We start from the raw sequence: 20,879 nt of genomic DNA on the forward strand, positions 1-20,879 counted from the left end.
GCTAACAATTAACCAGGCCCCTTGTCATGCTGCAGCATAATGGGAAAATATTTCCAGAATTCTAACTTGAGTTTTATGGTGATCACTAAACCAATCCAGTTTCATCTAGCATGTCCCAGTTACAGGTGTCCCATTAAAATAAGTAGCACTTAAGTACTCAAATAAGAGAGATTAATCCATCTCAAAAGGTTCTGTGTCTGAGTGACAAATCTTGCAATACTAAAATGTTGGGGCTCCCAGAAACAGCATGACAACAGAGAACTGTCACATTTTTTGTATCCCATGGAACACATTGCTCCTAAATCAGAACAAAAATTTATTTAGCTCTGAGAAGGAAATACTGGCAATACCTCACCCATTTCAAAGCTGTATGAAGGCAATTAGATACCAGTATATAAATTCCTAGCAGAGTTATTCATGAATCAGTGGAGAAGTGTCTGGAAGCAAAAGCAGATTTTAATTGTGCTGTAAGGAAATGAAAGGAACCACTTAACCTATTAATACATAATTATTTCTACTACACTTATCATTTGAGCAAAGCTTCTGTCAATTAATTTTAGAGAAGCCTCTTGTACATTGAGGAAATTGCAGTACAAATCCAAGTAACAATGGTAGTCTAGTAACTCATGCATCAAATATGAGCACCTCTGATATTTTGTAATGCTCTACAGTACTGAGTGATGTAGAAATGGCAAGAAACAAAAATATTTTAAACAAAGGCAAAATTATCTGTGGCAGAGAATAAATTCTCTCTGCAAATTTGGCATTGGAAGAATTGCTGAAGGTTTCTGATTATAATTGCAGAAAACTATTGCTCTATAGCTTAATTTGTGTTGATTAAGATTGACTTTCTCCTAGCAACATTTTTTTTAACTTTGCTGCAGGAATCCTTAAAAACAAAACCCCTTTTGCTTCTAACATCTAACTTCAAAATGTTTAGTCCAGAATATAAATATGGTCCTTTGTCTCTTTAAAACTAACCAACCTAAAACTCTTTATTTTAAAAATTGCTTTCTTTGCTTACATGGTAATATTTTTTAATAATGTATTTAAAAGAACCACCCACACTCTGTCCTTTTTGAAGTTATTGCAGTTGTAAGTTGGAGATATTAAGTGAAACTTTGTGTCAAAAATACATTTAATACCTTTGAGGTGCAATGACCCTTGACATACTGTTGATGCATTTCTAATCCTTCTTGGCCCCCTGTAATATGGATTGAACTCAAGCTGCTTGAAATCTGTTTTGTGTTGTCCTATTCTCATTTTCTGGAATTTGTAAAAGTGAATTTGTAAAATACGATCAGAAAACACTAAAAAAATTAAAGCACTAGTTATGTGTGTAAATACTAATAAGGGACCTGCTCTGTGCAAGCTTGAAAGCTTGTCTCTTTCACCAACAGAAGTTGATACAATAAAAGACATTACCTCACCCACCTTGTCTTTCTAATATCCTGGGCATGAGCAGTGCATATAAGAGGTTGGGGGATGTTAAGCATCCTCCCATGTGGGGGGGCAAATACCACAGATGCAGTGTGGGTCACCTCCCTTTGAAGTTGCGCTGCCTTTGGAGCGCCAGAAGAGAAGCTCCCTGGAAGTGGAGGGGCCACCAGTGTCCAGACCGTGGCTCGGCCCCAACCCTGTTCGGCCTCTTCCCCTGAGGTATGACCCACTCGCTCCTCTTTCCCATGGAGAGAAGAGGGCGGCAGGTAGGGGCAGGCCTCAGGGGAAGACATGGAGAGGAGCGGAACGGGGGGTCTCAAAGAAGAGGGAGAGGGTGCTGTGTGGGTGGGAAGAGGCAGAGTGAGGGCGGGGCCTCAAGGGAAGAGGCAGAGTGGGGGCAGAGCCTCAGGGGCAGAGTCTCGGTCCAGGCATTGGTGGCCTCCTCACTCCTAGGGAACTTCCAGTGCTTGCATGTATGCCTCCCCAAAGAGAAGACTCATGTGTTGCCTGGGATCCTGGTATTCAACATAGCTACACCAATCCTGCATATACTAATAGTCTAACACATTTAAAAAACCCAGAACTATCATCAAATCAGTACGATAGATTCTGAATACCCTGCAACCCCTTTAAAACTTGCTTTTTAGTTTGCTTGCAAGTGTTGCTCTCCTCTTCTTTCATCTAGCCTGGTTCTGGTTGTCTAATTTTAAAAATAATATAATAGAAGAAGAAAAACTGTGGTGTCTAAAAATATGAGCAATTACAAATTTATTAAAAATCTGCATCTTTCCCTTTTCTCCCTTTGTCATGCTGTCTAGAGTGGCTCATGACCTTGAGTGCCAGCCTCAGGGTAGTGTGTCAAGAAACAGGACATACAGCCAGTTTGAGGTTTATGTTATATCATTAGATTTCATCAACCAATTAACACGTGTAAACTCCTAACGCACTAAAATAGCCTTAACATGGAGTCACAGACAGTCCCCTTGGTCACTCCAGTCTATCTTGCCACCTATGCCCACCTTTTGATAGATGGTCCCTTACACCAAAAATCACAACAATATTCAGGTTACTCCCAGTCCCAAAGGTCAATTGTACCTTAGATCTCTTACCAAAAACAACACTTGTAGCCAATCCTGTACTAAACTCACTCAAGATTAGTTAGGAAAAAGAAATGAGTTATTTACAAGGTTAAAGGTGGTAAACACACACACACACACAAATAAGTTACAGTCTTATGTTTGAAAAGGTAATATAGCACTTGCATATGACAGCAGTGTCTATGTCCATTCGGGCTAACCTAAAATAACCAGTTAGGGATCCCCTGCTTATGCTTAGAAATTTTGCTCTCTCCAAGTTCCAAGCAGCATAGTGATCATTTTTCTTGACAGGGATTTTTATCCCCTTCCCCCAGAGCTCAGCTGATGGGATGAGGGTTTGTGCATGTCTCCAGTTCATAGGAGGGGCGGGGAGCAATCAGCAAAGTCTTTTGTCCATTCCACAGTGGCTTGTCTGATGTCTATAGGCCACCTTTGTTGGGGAGGAGATGACACCTCTTGTGGTAAATTAGTATTTCACACTTGGTAATGCTTCTCCCCTGACTCTGGCATTTTGCAGTTTTAGCAAACACTTAAATATTACCTTAAACATGACATACAGAGATTACAAGTAAAACATGCAGCATCCCACAAGAATTTCATAAAGTTTGAACACTAAACACATTCTCATAACTCTAATATCTATTTTAACAATACTAACACACAGGAGAGCCAGGTTGCTTTCCAGCTATGCATTTTTCAGTCTTTAGTGAGGCGTGGGGGTCTTGGCATGGGCTATCACCTGGTCTGCCAGCATCACAATCCCTTTACTGGTAAGCCCCTGGGAAATGGACTTCTCTTTGTCTTTGAAGTGCCATGTATACCTAATATACTGTACAAATAATTCATTATGCATCTTTTTTAAAGTCATTCTGCACATGGCTGTTGAAGGTGCTATCCACAACATGAGCATTTCTTCTCTCAACCCATTTTCATCATAGATAGTGCTTTCTCTTCTTCAAACACAAGATGTCTGACATGTATACCTGATATTTTCTTTATTTGTTTAAAAGTGTGTAAGCCTTTTGTTGATCAACCACCCATTTCTGATTGCCCATTTCTGTTTTTTAAATTACACTTTAACTCTCTAGCTTGTTTTTCAGTTTGTCAGAGCACAGAGCCAACTTTCTGTATGTAATTCATGCTCTTTACAATTTTTTTTTGTAAATCCTATTTCTTTTTTGCCACCTATTTCTTTTAGATGTCAATACCATGTTTTGACTGGCAGGACTTGAATGTTTTCCTGTTTTGTAAAGTGTGTGTGTCTGTAAAAAAGTATATATATAAGCATCTAATTTCCTTGCTTTTAAATTCGTCTGCTTTCTGTTTTTTTGTCTTTATTTATCATTATCTCTATATGTTCAGTACTGCAAACTCCAAGACTCATGAGTCAAAATACTGAAATTGACTTAAAATCATGAGATTTTTTTTAAATACTACATTTGCGATTTTGCCTTCTGGATTTTCAGCCCTTTTAGTTCATGTTTATAAGCTTTTTCTTTGCATTCTTGTGGATTCGAAATACTTTACAGGAAAATCTCCGCTCTCTTTTTTTTTTAAAATATAATCATGACTCCAGCATGTGGGGCTTTAAAAAAATACTGAATATTACAAGACTCACAAAAAACTCATGAGAGTTGTGAACACTGCTTCTTACACATGTAAGAATAATACATCAGGATTTCCATTAAGGAAAGGAGGCTGGCTCAGTTAATCACTCCATAAGTTCTTGGTTTGTTCCTGAAATCCTGGCTCAAGAGACATTGATATGATATGAAATCCCATGTGCCTGGAATACTTGAGTCACTTTGCTTCCACTTTTAAGATTCATGGCTATGCTTCCTCTTTGTTGCTCCTCCTCTGTAGTACTTTGAGCATTTTGATAAATCAGAATAGGGCACTCCTCCAGGCCTTCCATGCAATTTGATTGGATTCAGTCGTCTCTTAAGAAATTCAGGGATTTCCCCCAATTTAGCAGGTCATGAAGAAATATGGAACAATCCAGTAAACTTTGGGAGTCTCAAAATATCAGTTTGTCTAGAAAGTGGTGCCACCAGGAGGAAACCGATTACAAGATCTTCTGATCATGACCCGAACAAAATTTTTGTACATTGTATAAAACTTCTAATTTAAAAATCCATTGAAATATCTAACAAATATTAAAACTAGTATAAAAAAGTAACTGAATTCCAAGGCTTACCTAAAACACATACGTTCAAACACCCAGTCTTACATTTAAAAAAAAAAAAAAAAAGGTATCACTTCTAATCTCAGGGCAAGCAAGCTGGCAAATACCGTAGTACTTAATTTCTCCTTTATTTTCTGCAGGCCCCATAGAAACAAAAATAGCTGTTAAAAATACTTTTACAGAGAAAAAGACTTTTCTTTGCAGTGGCAGAGATAATGGGGGTCAAACCCCTTTAAAAAGGCACCACACATACACCTAAGCATATTATGCAAGTGACAAAAGGAAGTGTACAACACACATTTTTACATGGGACTGGAAAATGAGTCTGACTCTCATTCATCTGGCAGCAGTAGCAGCAGCTCCTGTCCAGTGGGGCTGGGCCCAACTCCCTACTCTGGGTGATGTAACATTTCACATGAGGTCACGTGGTGCTGTGACCCTGTGCACCATGTCACAATGCTACTCACTCAAATTTGGTCTCCGTCATGATGGAGGGGCAGCTGGGCCAAACCTGGGTGATGCGGCGACTCTGTGCACCAGGTTGTAATCCTGGGAATGGGGAACCAGGCCCAGTCCAGTGGGACAGGAACTGTCACTCTAGAGTGAGTGTGGGTGGACTCACTCTCCAGCCCACCACAAATGACCCATCACTCCCCTGCTTTAAAACTTGCTTCTGCCACTGTTTTTCTCTATTTGAATACAGACTTGGGGTTTAAATCCTCAGAAGACCCCATGACTTGAGTAGTGGTCAGATGTTGTTCTTCAGAATTATATTCTTAATGATCTTCTTGTCTTTTCTCCCTCATACTAGTCTAATTTCTTCTTAAAACCATGGTTGTCTTTCATGCTCATGATACGTATGTTTGACTGGAGTCCCTTGATGACTTAGGTCTTTACACCTCAGGTATTAGAGTGAAGACAAGTTGAATTTGTTTTTATATGAATTAATGTACTTTATTCTCTCATTACCCAACAAAAGTGGTTTCATACTCTTTTTAGTGTCATGAATGTTTTTTTAAAAAATAGTAACTGAAATATAGCATAAAGAAAAGGAGTACTTGTGGCACCTTAGAGACTAACCAATTTATGTGAGCATGAGCTTTCGTGAGCTACAGCTCACTTCATCGAATAAATTGGTTAGTCTCTAAGGTGCCACAAGTACTCCTTTTCTTTTTGCGAATACAGACTAACACGGCTGTTACTCTGAAACCTGAAATATAGCATACTACTCCTCATGCAGGAGGCTGGGAAGAGAAGGGAGCAGGGGGCTGGAGGGCTGAGTAGGGGAGAAGAAAGGGAAGCCGGAGCTGGGAGCTTGGGGGCTTAGACAGCTAAGGAGGGGAGGAGAGGGAATAGCAGGAGGCTAGAGGGCTGAGGGGACAGCAAGGAGCTGGGAAGCAGGAGGGAATGTGGTGTTTAATAAAAAAAAAAAAAAAGCCAAAATGCAGTTGGTGGGTTGCCTTAGTAAAAAGTTTGGGAACCACTGGACTAACTGACCTCTTAAGGTCCCTTCTGGTCCTATATTTCTATGATTCTATGACAATTCAATTTATTATATGTAGAAGAGAATTGTAATTACAGCTGGTTGAAACTTGGAATTTCTGGTTCATGAGAAAATTTGACATTTCAAAATTTGGTTTTGGTCCAAATTGGAATGAAAACAAATATTTTTGAAATTTCCTGTGAATTGGAATGTCTGAAAAAAATTGGGTTTGGAATATTTGAGGCATTTGGAATTCCAAAATTTTGTAGTCAGCCCTGCACTTTTAGACATTTATGTAAATAATATAGATAAGACATAAGTATTGATTAAGGCTGGAACACAAGTAGAAGAACCAGAAGGCCTGAGGCCTGCCAAAGAAGTTAGCTTAGCCGAACTAATCAAGTCCTAAATTGTAAGTTCACATGAGTAAGTAACTGGTAAGAGACCTTTATTCACAAGATGTGGTGTTGTGGTAAGCAATTGTGTTAAGAACTGGTAGAGTTGAAAAAACCAACCACAAAACTTGAATTGTTGATATTTTAAGAGATTCCTGAGAAAGATGTACAGAAAATTGATGTAAATGATTGATTAACGTATAGAACCTGGGGACCCCAATGTAAGTGGGGTGTGGAAGTTCAGATAAGGAAAAGGGAATGGACTGATCACAAATATGTATAAGATACAATGGCTTGCACCATAACACATTATAAAACCTGTTATCTGGCCTGTGTGCCATGGGATACACTGGAACATGCCAGACTGATGTCCACCTGTTGATAGTCTCATCTACTTTGGGGTTCTCTGCAAGAGAAAAGGAAGGAATGCAAGTGCTGGACATTCAGTATTATCCTCCTCTCTTTTGCTTTATTGCAGTGTTGGTTAGTTGGTTTGCTTTGTTCATAAGATTGTTAATAAAGGTAAAGGTAATCAGAGTAAGTTGTTTCTTGTGTGCTCATTGGGTTTTCCCATTCTGAGAACAATCTCAGTATTGTAGCTGATCCAGAAGCCAGACCCTCTGACCACTGCATGCTAATAGCTAGCCTATAGTTAAAATCTAACTATTAAATCAGGTTACAATTTCTTTTCACATTTTGTTTTTTCCCCCCATTTATTACATTTGTATTATTTTACATTATTTCATAAAATGTCAGTAATAGCCGTGCAGTATAGTATTTGGTAACGTGTCAGTAGTAGCAAGCTTTGTGTAGCTCATAAGCTTGTCTCTTTCACCAGCAGAAGTTGGTCCAATAACAGATATTGCTTCGCCCACCTTGTTTCTAACATCCTGGGACCAACATGGCTACATCAACACTGCAAACAAAAGTGAGCAGATAGATAATTTTATTTTTAGTTCACATTTACTTAACCAGTTTTTCAGAAGCTTTGTAGCTGGAAAAAGTAGGCTACAGTGAGGCTTATTCATTGGCTGTGAAATTTCAATGTGATTTCATCACTTGTGCTTGGCAGTCCTGCTTGCAAAGATACAGGGACTGGTGAACCTATTCCTTGTTTTTTTTTCCCCCATCCTAAGCATTGTCATTATGGTAATGATGAGAAACTAGATTTTTTCCCCCCCCTAAATGGTAACTTTCATGATTTGCACAACTTGTCTAAATACATAGGTCTTTGGTTACTATATGTGGCAGAATAGTGGACTAAATAGATTTTTTCAGTATGGCAATTCCTATAAAGAAACCCCTGATGTTATGATACTTGTTATAGCAACAACAGTTTATTACCATTGACTTCATGAAATGTCAAGTTGCACAATAAAAAGAAGACTAAGAATATTACAGTTTTCCAAATGAGCAATAGATAGATTGAATCTCTGCAGTTCCCCTGGGTTGAAATATGGGGCTTTTCAGAGCAAAGAAAAACTGTGCTAGAGACAGTCAAATTAATAGAACCCATGATCAGAATCTGTTGTTGGAGCTGAATGTGTGCTGTGTGGGAGTGTCACGGGGTCACTCACCACATTGGCGCCTCCTGCTGGGTGTTTTGGGAATTAGCTAAGTGCCAGCAGGTGCACCCTCAAGTGATGGTTGCTTTTCCGTCCTCACCTCCGCCTGCAAACCCATTACGGCTCCTTTCTGGCTCAGCGTCTGCTTCGTGGCATAGCCTTCTGGCCATGTCACCATCCGGTTCACCATCTTCCGGGGGACTCCTCCAACAAGAGTCCAGGCACTCCTCGCAGTGGCTTGGCAGTCCACAGCCACCCGGTCCTTCAGCGGCTAGTGGGCAGGGAGGGGAGGAAGGACAGGCCTGTCCACTACCCAAGGCCCCGGCCCAGTGACCCTGCAAACAGCAGCTTCCTGCTGCCTCCTCCTTCCAGCTCATTATCTCTATTCCCTGGGCCACTTCCCCAAAGCCTCACTTCCTTCTGCTCCTGCCTCTAGCTTCAGCTCCTTTGCCAGGTTCTTTCCAGGGCCTTGAGTCTGTAAGTCCTGGCAGCCCATCAGGAGCCCTCTAGGAAGCCAGTCTTCTCCCTAGAGCTGACTCCTCCACTTTGGTCTGCAACTTCCTTTTATATAGGCAGGCTGGGCCCTGATTGGTTGATCCAGCTGCTGCCCTAATTGTCTGCAGCCGCCCTAATTGGATGTTTCTCTGCATTCACTCCCTCTGCTGCCTGCTGCTCGGCCTACCTAGGTTGGTTTTAACCCTCTCAGGGCCAGTGCGGGGCAGGTGCCCCGTCACAATGAGGTCATACTCTTTCCTATTGTCTTTCCTTATAACATATAAATCCTAAATTGCCAGCTCTTATCCTCTTTGCGTCCACAGATGCTGAGAGTGCCTGCCACCTGACTTTTTTCTTGCTATCACTACCCTACACTGCTTTGGTGTTGCAGCCTCCTGGTACATATGTAAAACTCCATGCATTGACATACAACTTGTATCAACAGTGCACTGGTGTTTACATCACTATTGTGGTTGCACTTTTTTCTGAGCAACATCTAAGTACTGTTGCATTTTGCTCTGTATCCCTCTGAGCCAGTATGGACAGAATATTTAAGCTTTGCAGCTGCATGAGTGCAGTTAATCGTTGCCACTGGAATCCTACAAGTCTCCTCCCTTTTCACCTTCCTTAGTGATAATTTTGACAACTCAGACCCCTGGTTCTCTGTGCAGGACTCTTTCGTCAATGGGCTAAAATGGCTCACAGTGAATAGTCCCAAATTAGACTGCCCTTGTGATAAATAGCTAAGGAGAAGACTGAATCACTTGTTTACTGTCTGTGTCACACAGCACAGTACAAATTATTATATTCAATCCTGGGTCTTATCTGTTGGGTTTTGTTTTCACTGTACCATCTTAGACCTACAGATATTAATGTTTGCTTAAGGAGGAGGTAAAACACACTTTGCTAGGTGTCAACTCCTATTAAATAGATTATTTTTACAATATTTAAATTAACCGATGAAGAATATTTCATTTTATATCTATTCTTATTACAGAATTAAGCATCTACTTTAAACAGCACTCTCCATTATTACCCATCAGGAATATTTGTATTTTAGATACTTCCTTTCTAGTTTGGAATAAACATTACATTGGTCAGTAAGTTGATGTGCTACAGTATATCTGTTTATAGCATGCTAGAAAGTATATTAGATATACATTACAGTATATTGATTTACAACACACTGTATATAAGCAATTCAAAGACTTGGACACTTGCTTCTACCAGAGGTGATATGTTTAAGCAGAAGATTGGGTACACTATTTCTTAGAGTCGTAGAGTTTAAGAGCAGAAGGGGCCACTAGATCATCTGCTATTGCCCCAAGCTTCAAAATTTTTTGGAATAAGGTAACAAAAAAAAATCTTATAACTAAAAGTTTTAGCATTCCAAGCTATTGAAATTATTCTGGAGTTTGCCAATCCAAAGAGTTGATGTAAGAGGCAAGAAATTAACAAGACTGCTACTCCCAAATGGTAAATAATATTCTGCCTCTTAAATAAAATATATGGTTTAAAAACCAACCCAAGCCATTTTCTCAGACTGGACTTTTTTTTTTTTTTTACTTTATTTTGGCATGTTCAAGATCCCTGAGATACTGGAACCTTAGAATATTAATCTATACGCTACCCCTACAGAAATGTTAATTTACTTCTGCGTCAGAAAGTGTTTGGAGAATTCTTGTTTGGTAGCTGGAGAGGAGTTTGCCAATCTGGAAACAGGCAGCAACTAAGGAGCTGAGGATTTGTATATTATGTACAAACTGGTTAGGATTCCTATTTGGTTTTGTATTCCTTATTTTTCGTGTGGTTTACATTGTTTACTGCGTGAGTTATGTACTTAGACATTAAATCTGGTGAATTTCATGTTTATGATGGGTTTAAGGGAAGAGAGATATTGAGGAGATGACATTATAAGTTGTTTTTGCCTGTCCTTGTTATTTTGTCTCATATTTTTCTCATTTTACCAAGCAAATAAATGTAGTCATTTCTCCCTTTGATCTTTTATATCAGTCCAGATGCTATGGTTTAGCTCCTTCTAGCTGGCAAAAATAGTTAAAACAATTTAAACAAGATCTACACATAAGATGCTTCCTGGCTCACAGACTTCAACTGTTTCTGTCTCCAGCTGGTAGAAAACCAAGTATCCTTTCCCTCTCCCTAAAGAAACAATTAAAAGAAAGGCACACACAGTCAGACTCCTCTGCCCCAAAGAAAGAGAGAATTTGTTTTTTTGTTGGTTGTTGTTGCTCTAGTTCTCTGTACTAGGCACCATATAAACCCCTAAGATAGCGAAACTTGTCAGTTAAATTTTGGCCTTAGTTTTCTTTGTTGTCCAACAAAAAATGTTGAATTTTGTTGAATGACTTCTGTAGTTTGATCACAGCTATTCCCAAGAGAAAGATACAGTACATATTCTATAGCTATCTGCTAATTTAAATCTCTTTCCAGGGCAAATGAAGTACCTCAAAGGGAAATGCTTCTCTTAAACATGTTCAGTCTGGTCTATGCTCATCACTCATTGCAGTTGTGGTCTCTGATTCTCCCCTACTGAGTCAACAGGAATTGTATCAGAGAGCAGGAGCAGAGCCATGTTCCATTGGCTGAATATGTTTAACTGTAGGGAGAGAGGAGGAGAGTAGCTTTAGTTGCCAAATGTGCTGCTGCTTCCTTAGTGCCATATGAGGGACTGACTACCTCTGGGCCCTCGGTCTCACTTGCAACAAGCTTTCTTTAGAGAATGTGAGCAAGCGCCAACTGTGATTTATGAATGTAAGCACTAACAGTTACTCCACTTACTAAACACAACAAATAGTCAGCTTTTGTAGTCTGGTTTGCTTATTAAAAGAAAGAGCTCTACCAAGCATGTAATCAATGTAGCTAATATTATCCTAGAATGCTTTCATGTCAGTAGACAGAAGACTGTTTCAGTTCTTTAATTATGTTTTCAAAGCTAAAATGCAAGTATATTTTCATGACTAAGCAGTTATGTGTTGACAAGCCCATCTTCCCCTGAAATTCAAGCTTAATTTTATGCAGACCCATATGGCTTTCTTTTCATTTCATTACTCAGAACTGTGAATTGTATTAATTAGAGTCCTATTTGTTGGAATCATGATGAGTTTAAGGATATACAAATTTATTTTTACCGATTGCACCATACGCAAATAACAATCAAATCCATATTATTGTATGAAATCTTTTCATGTGTGGTCTGTGATTTGCAGTTACAATTTTTTAAAAGATATAATAAAATCTTAGTCTAACAAAATATTAAAAACAGTCTTACAAAATATTAATTGCACCCTCAGCAAGTTCGCAGATGACACTAAGCTGCGGGGGTGGGGGGGTAGATATGCTGGAGGGTAGGGATAGGGTCCAGAGTGACCTAGACAAATTGGAAGATTGGGCCAAAAGAAATCTGATGAGGTTCAACAAGGACAAGTGCAGAGTCCTGCACGTAGGAAGGAAGAATCCCACGTACTGCTACAGACTAGGGACCGACTGGCTAAGCAGCAGTTCTGCAGAAAAAGACCTGGGGATTACAGTGGACGAGAAGCTGGATATGAGTCAGCAGTGTGCCCTTGTTGCCAAGAAGGCCAACGGCATATTGGGCTGTATTAGTAGGAGCATTGCCAGCCGATCGAGGGAAGTGATTATTCCCCTCATTCAGCACTGGTGAGGTCACACCTGGAGTATTGCATCCAGTTTTGGTCCCCCCACTACAGAAGGGATGTGGACAAATTGGAGAGAGTCCAGCAGAGGGCAACGAAAATGATTAGAGGGCTGGGGCACATGATTTACGAGGAGAGGCTGAGGGAACTGGGATTATTTAGTCTACAGAAGAGTGAAGGTAGCTTTGATAGCAGCCTTCAACACCTGAAGGGGGGTTCCAAAGAGGATGGAGCTAGGTTCTCAGTGGTGGCAGATGACAGAACACGAAGCAATGGTCTTAAGTTGCAGTGTGGGAGGTCTAGTTTGGATATCAGGAAACACTGTTTCACTAGGAGGCATTAAAGACATTAAGAGATGGAAAATCTCTCTCTTCCCTGGGTAGGCTGTTCCAATGTTAATTACTCACACTGTTAAATTTTTTTTTTTGCCTGATTTTTAATTTGAAATTGTCTGGCTTTAACTTCCAGCCATTGGTTCTTGTTGTGCTGCCTTTCTCTGATGTATTAAAAAGCACTTTGGTGCCTAGTATTTCTTCTCCATCAAGGCACTTATACAACATAAGCAAGTCACCTCTCAATCTTCTTTTTGATAATCTTTAAGGCTTTTAAGTCCCTCGCTGTAAGGCATTTTTCCAGGCCTCAAATCACGTGGCTTTTTTCTGTACCCTGTCCAATTAGTCGATATGTAGATGTTATCGGCTTTAAAATTGAATACAGTTCAGTGCAAGATTTGAATACTAAATGTAGATATTCCTTCAAAACTTTTTGTGTGTGGTAGAAGCATGCTATCAACTCCGCTTTTTACTTCAAAAACCAAATCCCAAGTTTCTTCCCGTTACCTCAATTTGAAATACATTCCCACTCCACCCATACACTTTACTCCTCTCCCTGTGTGAGAGCTATTTGTATTATCCTCTGTCATCATTAACACCATTGTCAGTTTCAGAGTAGCAGCCGTGTTAGTCTGTATTCGCAAAAAGAAAAGGAGTACTTGTGGCACCTTAGAAACTAACCAATTTATTTGAGCATGAGCTTTCAGTGAGCTGTAGCGCACAAAAGCTTATGTTCAAATAAATTGGTTAGCTCACGAAAGCTTATGCTCCAATAAATTGGTTAGTCTCTAAGGTGCCACAAGTACTCCTTTTCTTTTTACCATTGTCAGTATGGCCATGTGTATCTCCTGATCCTGGAAACATTTTCTTTGTCATCTTTGTAGCAGGCCTACTCTTCAGAAGCCTCTACCTATGTTTTTGGCATGGAAGCACAGTATGAAATGGCACTGTGTCTAGAGTGTCATGTTTCATAGACAGAGGCTTTTTTTGACTTTTATGTCACTAATCTGAATCGCTTCTTTATTTTTTTACAGAGTACCATGCTGCAATTTTGCAATTAAAGAGGGAAAACAAGGAAGAAGTTGAAAACTTAAAGGTACATCTTTTTAATGATGCTGATTTGTTATAAAGTGACTTTTTGTTCTTTAAATCTTGTGCAAGTTGCAGATTTAAGTAATCCAGTATGTGGTTTATGTTCTGATATTAAACATATTTTTGTTTTTCTCTCTAAAAGTAAGTTTTCAGCTGACTGGCAGCTCAATTAAAGTTAGTTTACTTAAAATCCATATGTGCAGTCACAAATCACTTTTAAAGGGATTTAGCATTTTTTCAAATGTTTCTTTTGTAATCTTGCTGATTGTATCACTCCTGCAGGGCACAGGGCAAATTCAGCCCTTTGACTCATCAGCACTGTAATTTGTAAACTCATTTAGTATATTAAAACTCCAAGACTTAACTCATTGCTTTTTTATTTAAGTAGTAGCATGGATTTCTTGTAAAGTGCAATTATTCTCCAAAAAGTGCCCATAGAAATTGCATTTGTGGGGTTATGTGTCTGTGATTCCATATTTTACTACCTTTATGAGTAAAAGAATGTTTGTTTTCCTAAATGCCACCTCTGAAAACCCGGTCTGGTTTCTGACTGTTAGAGCTAGAAAGATCACAGTTCAACATAAATAGAAAAAGTTCTATGATCTGAATTTAATTAACTATCCTGTGGATGGTATATGAACTCATCAGAATCGAGTCCACTCTTCCAAAACAATGTTGGCTTTGCAGTGCTAACTGAAGTACAAAGTAGCAAAAGTATATTTTTGTCCCAAAAGCAAGCAGATGTGATTGAATGTATAGCACAGGAGCAGATTTGTTGAATAAGAAGCTGGTGCCAGTTTTAAACACTTTGAATTATCTTCTGGTCAAACTATCTAGCACTTTTCTAGCACTGCACAGCGAATTAGGTGCAATACCTGCACCATGGTACCACAGTACGTTTTTCAGTGTGTAAGTCATGAGTTACAAACACATGCAGCGTTTCCATTGTCAACATTAAGGCAAATGGAATTGAAGACAGCAGGTAGAAAAAGTCTGAGCCTGGTGACATGAAAGGCAACATGTTTGCAGAAGCTTTACTAATAGATTCTACTTGCTGGGTCTCCTCCAGTGCTAAATGTTGTATTTTTTCCCTCTGTTACCCCACACACACTGACTCTTCTTGTGCTGGTATAATTTTTTCAGTTTTCATCATTTTTCTTGTGTCTATAGTGTGAAATCTTGCCCCACTGAAAAGTCAATGAGAAATTTGCCATTGACTCCAATGGGACCAGGATTTCATTCATATTGTTTGGTTTTTGAATTTTCTTCAAAATTCCTTGAAATGTATCAGGCTTGGTTTTTAATGCTGAAGACTTAGAATTTATTGATTTCTGTTTTTAAAAAGCATGTACTCAATAGCTGTAGATTAATCAATCAGATTATCCTGTCATATAAAAATTTTCAGTATAACAATATAAAAACAAGTCCAATTAGCCTAATTTCATAACAAAATCTGGCCATCCAGCTGAACTCCTGTTGAGTGTTGAGTTCCAAGGAATTTTATCTCCCAAATTACTAAAAATTTATAGTCTAGAGAAACACAAAAATGGTAGGCCAAATCTTAATTGTGTGTTTTAATGCCAACTCATAGAATTGTAGGACTGTAAGGGATCTCGAAAGGTCATCTAGTCCAGTCTCCTGCATCCCTTACAGGTGTTTGTCTAACCTGCTCTTAAAAGTCTCCAATGATGGAGATTCCCAAACCTCCCTAGGCAATCACAACACAGGGATGTGATTCCCAATATTTTAGTCACATTGCGTTCTTGACATCCTTTAGGTGACGCTATGCTTAAAGATAAGGAAAAGCCTCACAATTATTAACCATGACTATTGGAAAAGAAGAAGATTGTCACAGTTACCAGGCTAACAGCACCACCTGTACGGCCGGCCTTAAGGGCGGGCCACTCAGGCATCCGCCCAGGGTGCCATGGTCAGGGGGGCAGCAGTGCAGAGGTGTGTGTTGCCAGTGTAGTGTCAGAAAGTGCTCCTGGCTGGCTGGGAAGCGCTGCAAAGTTGCAGAGGTGATGCGTCGGGGGGGCACCCAGATTTCTCCCTGCTTCTTCCTGGCAAAGGAACTTTTTTGTGCGGGCAGCAGTTGTGCACAGATACTGCTCATTCCCCCATTACTCTGCATCTCCCTAGGGGAGACTATAAGGGGGAGTGAGGAGCAACGCCGGCCTCCCAGCATCCAGGTCACTTTCCCCACCTGTGCTGTGCTGTGAGGCAAGCATCAGGAGCTGCTGCTCTCCTGCCTGCCCCTTACACAGCCCAGGTGGGGAAAGTGACTTGGAAGCAGGGAGCCCTGATGTTGCACCTCGCTCCCAACCCCACACTCCCCAGGGGGCCGGAGGAGCAGTGTTCAAGGGGGGGAGTGAGCAGCAATGCCAGCCACTCCATGCATCCAGATCGTTTTCCAAACATGGATGCAGGAGGGGGATGCAAGGTTTAAGGGTGAAGGGGGCACAATGCAGGCATTGGGGACACAGGAGGGGCAGGCATTAGGAGCACAGGAGGTGGAGAGCACAGGGATTGGGGGTGCAGGGAGCGTAGGGGTTGGGGCGAAGGGGGAGTGAGGAGCTTCTGAAGCCCACAGGGACCGGGGCAATGGGGGACACCTGTGGGGACCAGGGGCATTGGGGGAGTGCCGTGCCCATGGGGGCCAGGAGTGCCAAAATACAAGTTTGCCCAGGGTGCCATTTTCCTTAAGACCTGGCCCTGCTGACCTCTCCTGGTCTCTTTGAATGCATCCCTTCCAGGTCTCGGTCCTCAAGCCATCACCTTTGTTGCGGTGGAATCCCACATGATTCTCCCACTCTCAGACCAGGCCTTGGGCTGCCGTCCCCCTGTACTAACCATCATTACTAGGGTTGCCAACTTTGTAATATTTAAAAACTGGACTCTCCAACAGGAGGGCTGGAACCTCTCTTTACCAGCTCCTTCCTACAGGTTTCACCCCAGCCCTGACTCTTCCTCCGAGGCCCCACTCCTGCCCCAGCCTCTTCCTCCTGAGGCCCCGCTCTGTTCACTTCTCTTTCCTCCTGCCCCCATTGCTCGCTGCGCTTCTCCTCTCAGTCCCCAACCTCTGCCTGGGTCGGGAGGCACTTGCCTGGGAAGCTGGGGCTGGGAGCTGCAGATGCCCAGTGCAGGTAGGAGGTGGCCCTGGCTAAGTAGGGGCTGGCACAGGTGATGATTCAGCACCTCCCCCGCCCGCAGTAACCGGATTTTGGGTGTCCAGTCAATAGATCTGACTGGACTTTCCAGTCGAAAACTGGGCATCTGGCTACCCTAGTCGTTATCTCAGCAGGCCTGATGTATGTTCAGTACTTGCAGTTCTGTTCCCTCTGGGAGCTATGGACAGTGGTATCCACTGATGAGACAGCCTTCTTAAAACCACTTACTGTTGATTTAGAACCAAATAATTTCAGAGAAAATTTACTTTAAAACAGTCTATACATGTGGCTTTCCTTCCTAAGACTTATCTTCCCCATGAACCTGGAAAGGTCCTTACTGTTTCAGATGCTTTTGAGGGACGTTGTCATAAATATAAAGGGAAGGGTAAACACCTTTAAAATCCCTCCTGGCCAGAGGCAAAACCCTTTCACCTGTAAATGGTTAAGAAGCTAGGATAAGCTCGCTGGCACCTGACCAAAATTACCAATGAGGAGACAAGATACTTTCAAAGCTGGAGTGGGGGAGAAACAAAGGGTATCTCTGTCTGTGTGATGCTTTTGCCGGGAACAGAAAAGGAATGGAGTCTTAGACCTTAGTAAGTAATCTAGCTAGATACGTGTTAGATTCTGTTTTGTTTAAATGGCTGATAAAATAAGTTGTGCTGAATGGAATGTATATTCCTGTTTTTATGTCTTTTTGTAACTTAAGGTTTTGCCTAGAGGGATTCTCTATGTTTTGAATCTGATTACCCTGTAAGGTATTTACCATCCTGATTTTACAGAGGTGATTCTTTTACTTTTTTTCTTCAATTAAAATTCTTCCTTTAAGAACCTGATTGCTTTTTCATTGTTCTTAAGATCCAAGGGTTTAGGTCTGTGTTCACCTATGCAAATTGGTGAGGATTTTTATCAAGTCTTCCCCAGGAAAGGGGGTGTAGGGTTTGGGGAGGATTTTGGGGAGAAGGACGTTTCCAAGCGAGCGCTTTCCCTGTTATATATTTGTTAGACACTTGGTGATGGCAGCGATAAAGTCCAAGGGCAAAAGGTAAAATAGTTTGTACCTTGGGGAAGTTTTAACCTAAGCTGGTAAAAATAAGCTTAGGGGGTTTTCATGCAGGTCACCACATCTGTACCCTAGAGTTCAGAGTGGGGAAGGAACCTTGACAAACGTGTATCTGTGTTCCCTGTCAGTCTGTTTCCCCAGTACTAGCTCTCTCGTGACTCACCCCTTTCTCTGTCTTCAAAGAGTCTCTTTAGATGTTTAGTGTCCCTTTGATTCCTAGGCTGCCAACCTTGGCAAAGCAGCTGGGTAAGTTTGAGCTGGAGGCTGGAAGTAGCATTTTCATTTGAAAAGGATCAGCCATTTTCTTATTATTGCCCCCAAGTGTGTGTTGGGAGGCTACTTAGCTAGAGGTGAATGAGGAACACACAGCCCATGTGGCATGGGGGCAAGAATGGGGGGCTTTGGTATGGGGAAGGGGAAACATATTCTGGAGACCAAAGGGGTAGTGTTAAATTCTCACCTCTGCAACCATGAAGACAGTAGTAGTGGAGGAGCCAGGGATACAGACTAAAACTATACTGTGAATCAAGTGACTCTTGTGGTAATCATCAGTAGCAATGATTGTGAAGGCAAACTCCCACTAGAAGTGCATGGAAGGACCCATAGTTATTTTGTATTTCTCAAAATAGAAATAGTCAAAATGTGGTGGGGAGGAAGATGAGGGTCCATATCCCTATTTTCTCCCTGATAAATAATCGGTTTATTTCTAGGAAGTGAACCACATAAAAATTTGTACAGGAGTCTAGAGAGCTACAGCAGCACCAATACTAGGTTACCCCGGAGAATGTAGATCAGGACTCCTTTAAAGCAAATTTGGACTCAGTAGTAGCAATGGTCACTCTCTTATGATGATCTTTCAATACTGTGATTTGGGAAATCCAGGCACACTTTATGAATTCTGTTTGATACTGGGACTCCGTGTGTGTCTGTGTCAGACCCTATTTGAATGTGGGGCTTCTTGCCTTTTCTATTGTCTTTTTGCCTCCGTATTGGACTGAAATTCTAAGAGCTGGTGATACAGGGCTGACAATGGTGAGCCATTAATCTAAATAGTTCCCCTTCAAATGGGAGCACCTTAGGATGTGGAATAGTTGAAGTCTAGGGAAAACCAGTTTTGTCCAACTTTTCTGTGGGAGGTTCTAGAGCAGTGGAATTTCCTCAGAGACAGAACAAAGAAAGGCTGAGAGATTGGGACTGGGACTCACAAACAGCAAGCTGTGGTATGATAGGGGAAGAGAGGAGCCTGCTTTCATAATAGGGGGATCCTTCTTAACTGCAGTTTGAGCTGAGAAAGACAGAAACTGGTTTCAGTGCATAGGAGAGAGACAGATTCCATGATCTGAAGTAGAAGCTATGTGCAGGAGGGAAGATCCTGGGCTCCTTATAGGACTCTGGCCGGTGCTCAAAGAAAGCTTGGGATAGTGAGGCAGGGAATGGCATGTAGGTGTGTTATTCGCCTTGTTTAGAACTGCATATTCATTATGCTAACTAAAGAGTGTTTGGTTTTTGGGAACACTCACCAAATCTGTATATGGGTCTACCTCATGGTCATGTATCCCTGAAGACGAGGTTGAAGTGTGGGAAAGGGTATGCTTAAACCACTGGGGAGACTTAGAGATTATCACTGGCCTTGGGGGCCGAGCGCAGCACTAACACAGAGCTCCATTTCCATGAGGAGGTAACAGTCAGCTAGTGCCCAGGAAATGTCCCAAAGATACCAACGGGAGAGACGGTACCTCAAGGAAAGCTTTAAGAGCACATGTCCCAGTCTGTGAGATCCAAACCACAGTCTGATGAATGTCTAGCCAAGGCGAGCTCTACCAGGGTTGTGTGTGACAGCTATACTTAATTCATCATGTAAAAAATATGGCTAGATGATACTACTTTATTGATAGACAGTGTCTGGTAACCCTACACATTCCATATTAAAAGACTCCATATTATTGAATAAAGTATTTTAGAATATGAAAACATAAATGGAAAGAAATGCTGACATGTTAATTATAGAGACAAAGTGGGTGAGGTAATATCTTCTATTGGACCAACTTCTGCTGTTGAGAGAGACAAGTTTGAAGCCACACGGAGCTCTTCTTCAGGCCTGGGAAAGGTATTCCGAACATCACATGATGCTAAATGCAAGGTGGAACAGATTGATCATTTTCCTGTGTGAGATTCCCAGGTGTGTTCAAACAAAGACAAAAACACCCTATCACCCATGTCTGAACGCTTTTCACGAAGTGATCACTCTATATCTGACCTATCAGTCCTCATCCTCAAAGGAAATCTGCACAACACTTTCAAAAGAGAAACCTGAGCGATTAAATTCATAACTCTGCTAGACACTAAAAATCATGGATTGAACAGAAACACTGGACTTATGGTTTATTACAACAATTTGTAACCCAAGAACCCCCTCTTTTTGTTCTGACTGCAGAGGTGTTAATGGGCCAGTCTACCTTGAATGGTTCCTTGCAATATGTGCTAACTACTTATGCTAAACCATCTATCTGTTCCGCCTTGCCTGTTGCTGTGATACTCAGAGTACCATGCCACAAGAGGAGCTGTTGATTGGTTTCCATTAAAAACATTAATTTTGGACTTTTTTGTTTTCTATGAAAATAAATTTGAAAGAAATTGAGGGGATAGTAGATTTCTGAACTGTAAAGTTCAGAAACATTTTTTTCATTAATTTGCTATTCTCAAACTTTGTGTGATAAAAACTTAAGTCTCTTGTTAAAAGAAGCAATTAAGGTAGTTTGTATTTTTTTCCCATGACTGATCAACTAATGTTAATTCATTAACTGCTGAGATTGAAATATGAATGTTTTGTCAAAGTATAATAGATAACATAAAGGGTTGCATATGATCTTCAGTTTAGATGAAGGAAA

General features: G+C 41.0%; 1 protein-coding gene across 2 annotated transcripts in view; it reads left to right on the forward strand.

Annotated features, from left to right (window-relative positions):
- Nucleotides 1-20,879, forward strand: part of FMN1 (formin 1) — a gene marked incomplete at its 5' end in the record, with an annotated part of 373,959 nt that overhangs the window by 143,120 nt on the left and 209,960 nt on the right. For both annotated transcript variants that reach the window (XM_084632400.1, XM_084632401.1), the window contains one exon: nt 13,701-13,762. In XM_084632400.1, coding sequence (XP_084488526.1) covers nt 13,701-13,762 — 62 coding nt within the window. The remainder of the gene's footprint in view (nt 1-13,700; nt 13,763-20,879) is intronic.

Source organism: Lepidochelys olivacea (genome assembly GCF_965140295.1).
Source record: "Lepidochelys olivacea isolate rLepOli2 genome assembly, chromosome: 6".
NCBI lineage: Eukaryota > Metazoa > Chordata > Testudines > Cheloniidae > Lepidochelys > Lepidochelys olivacea.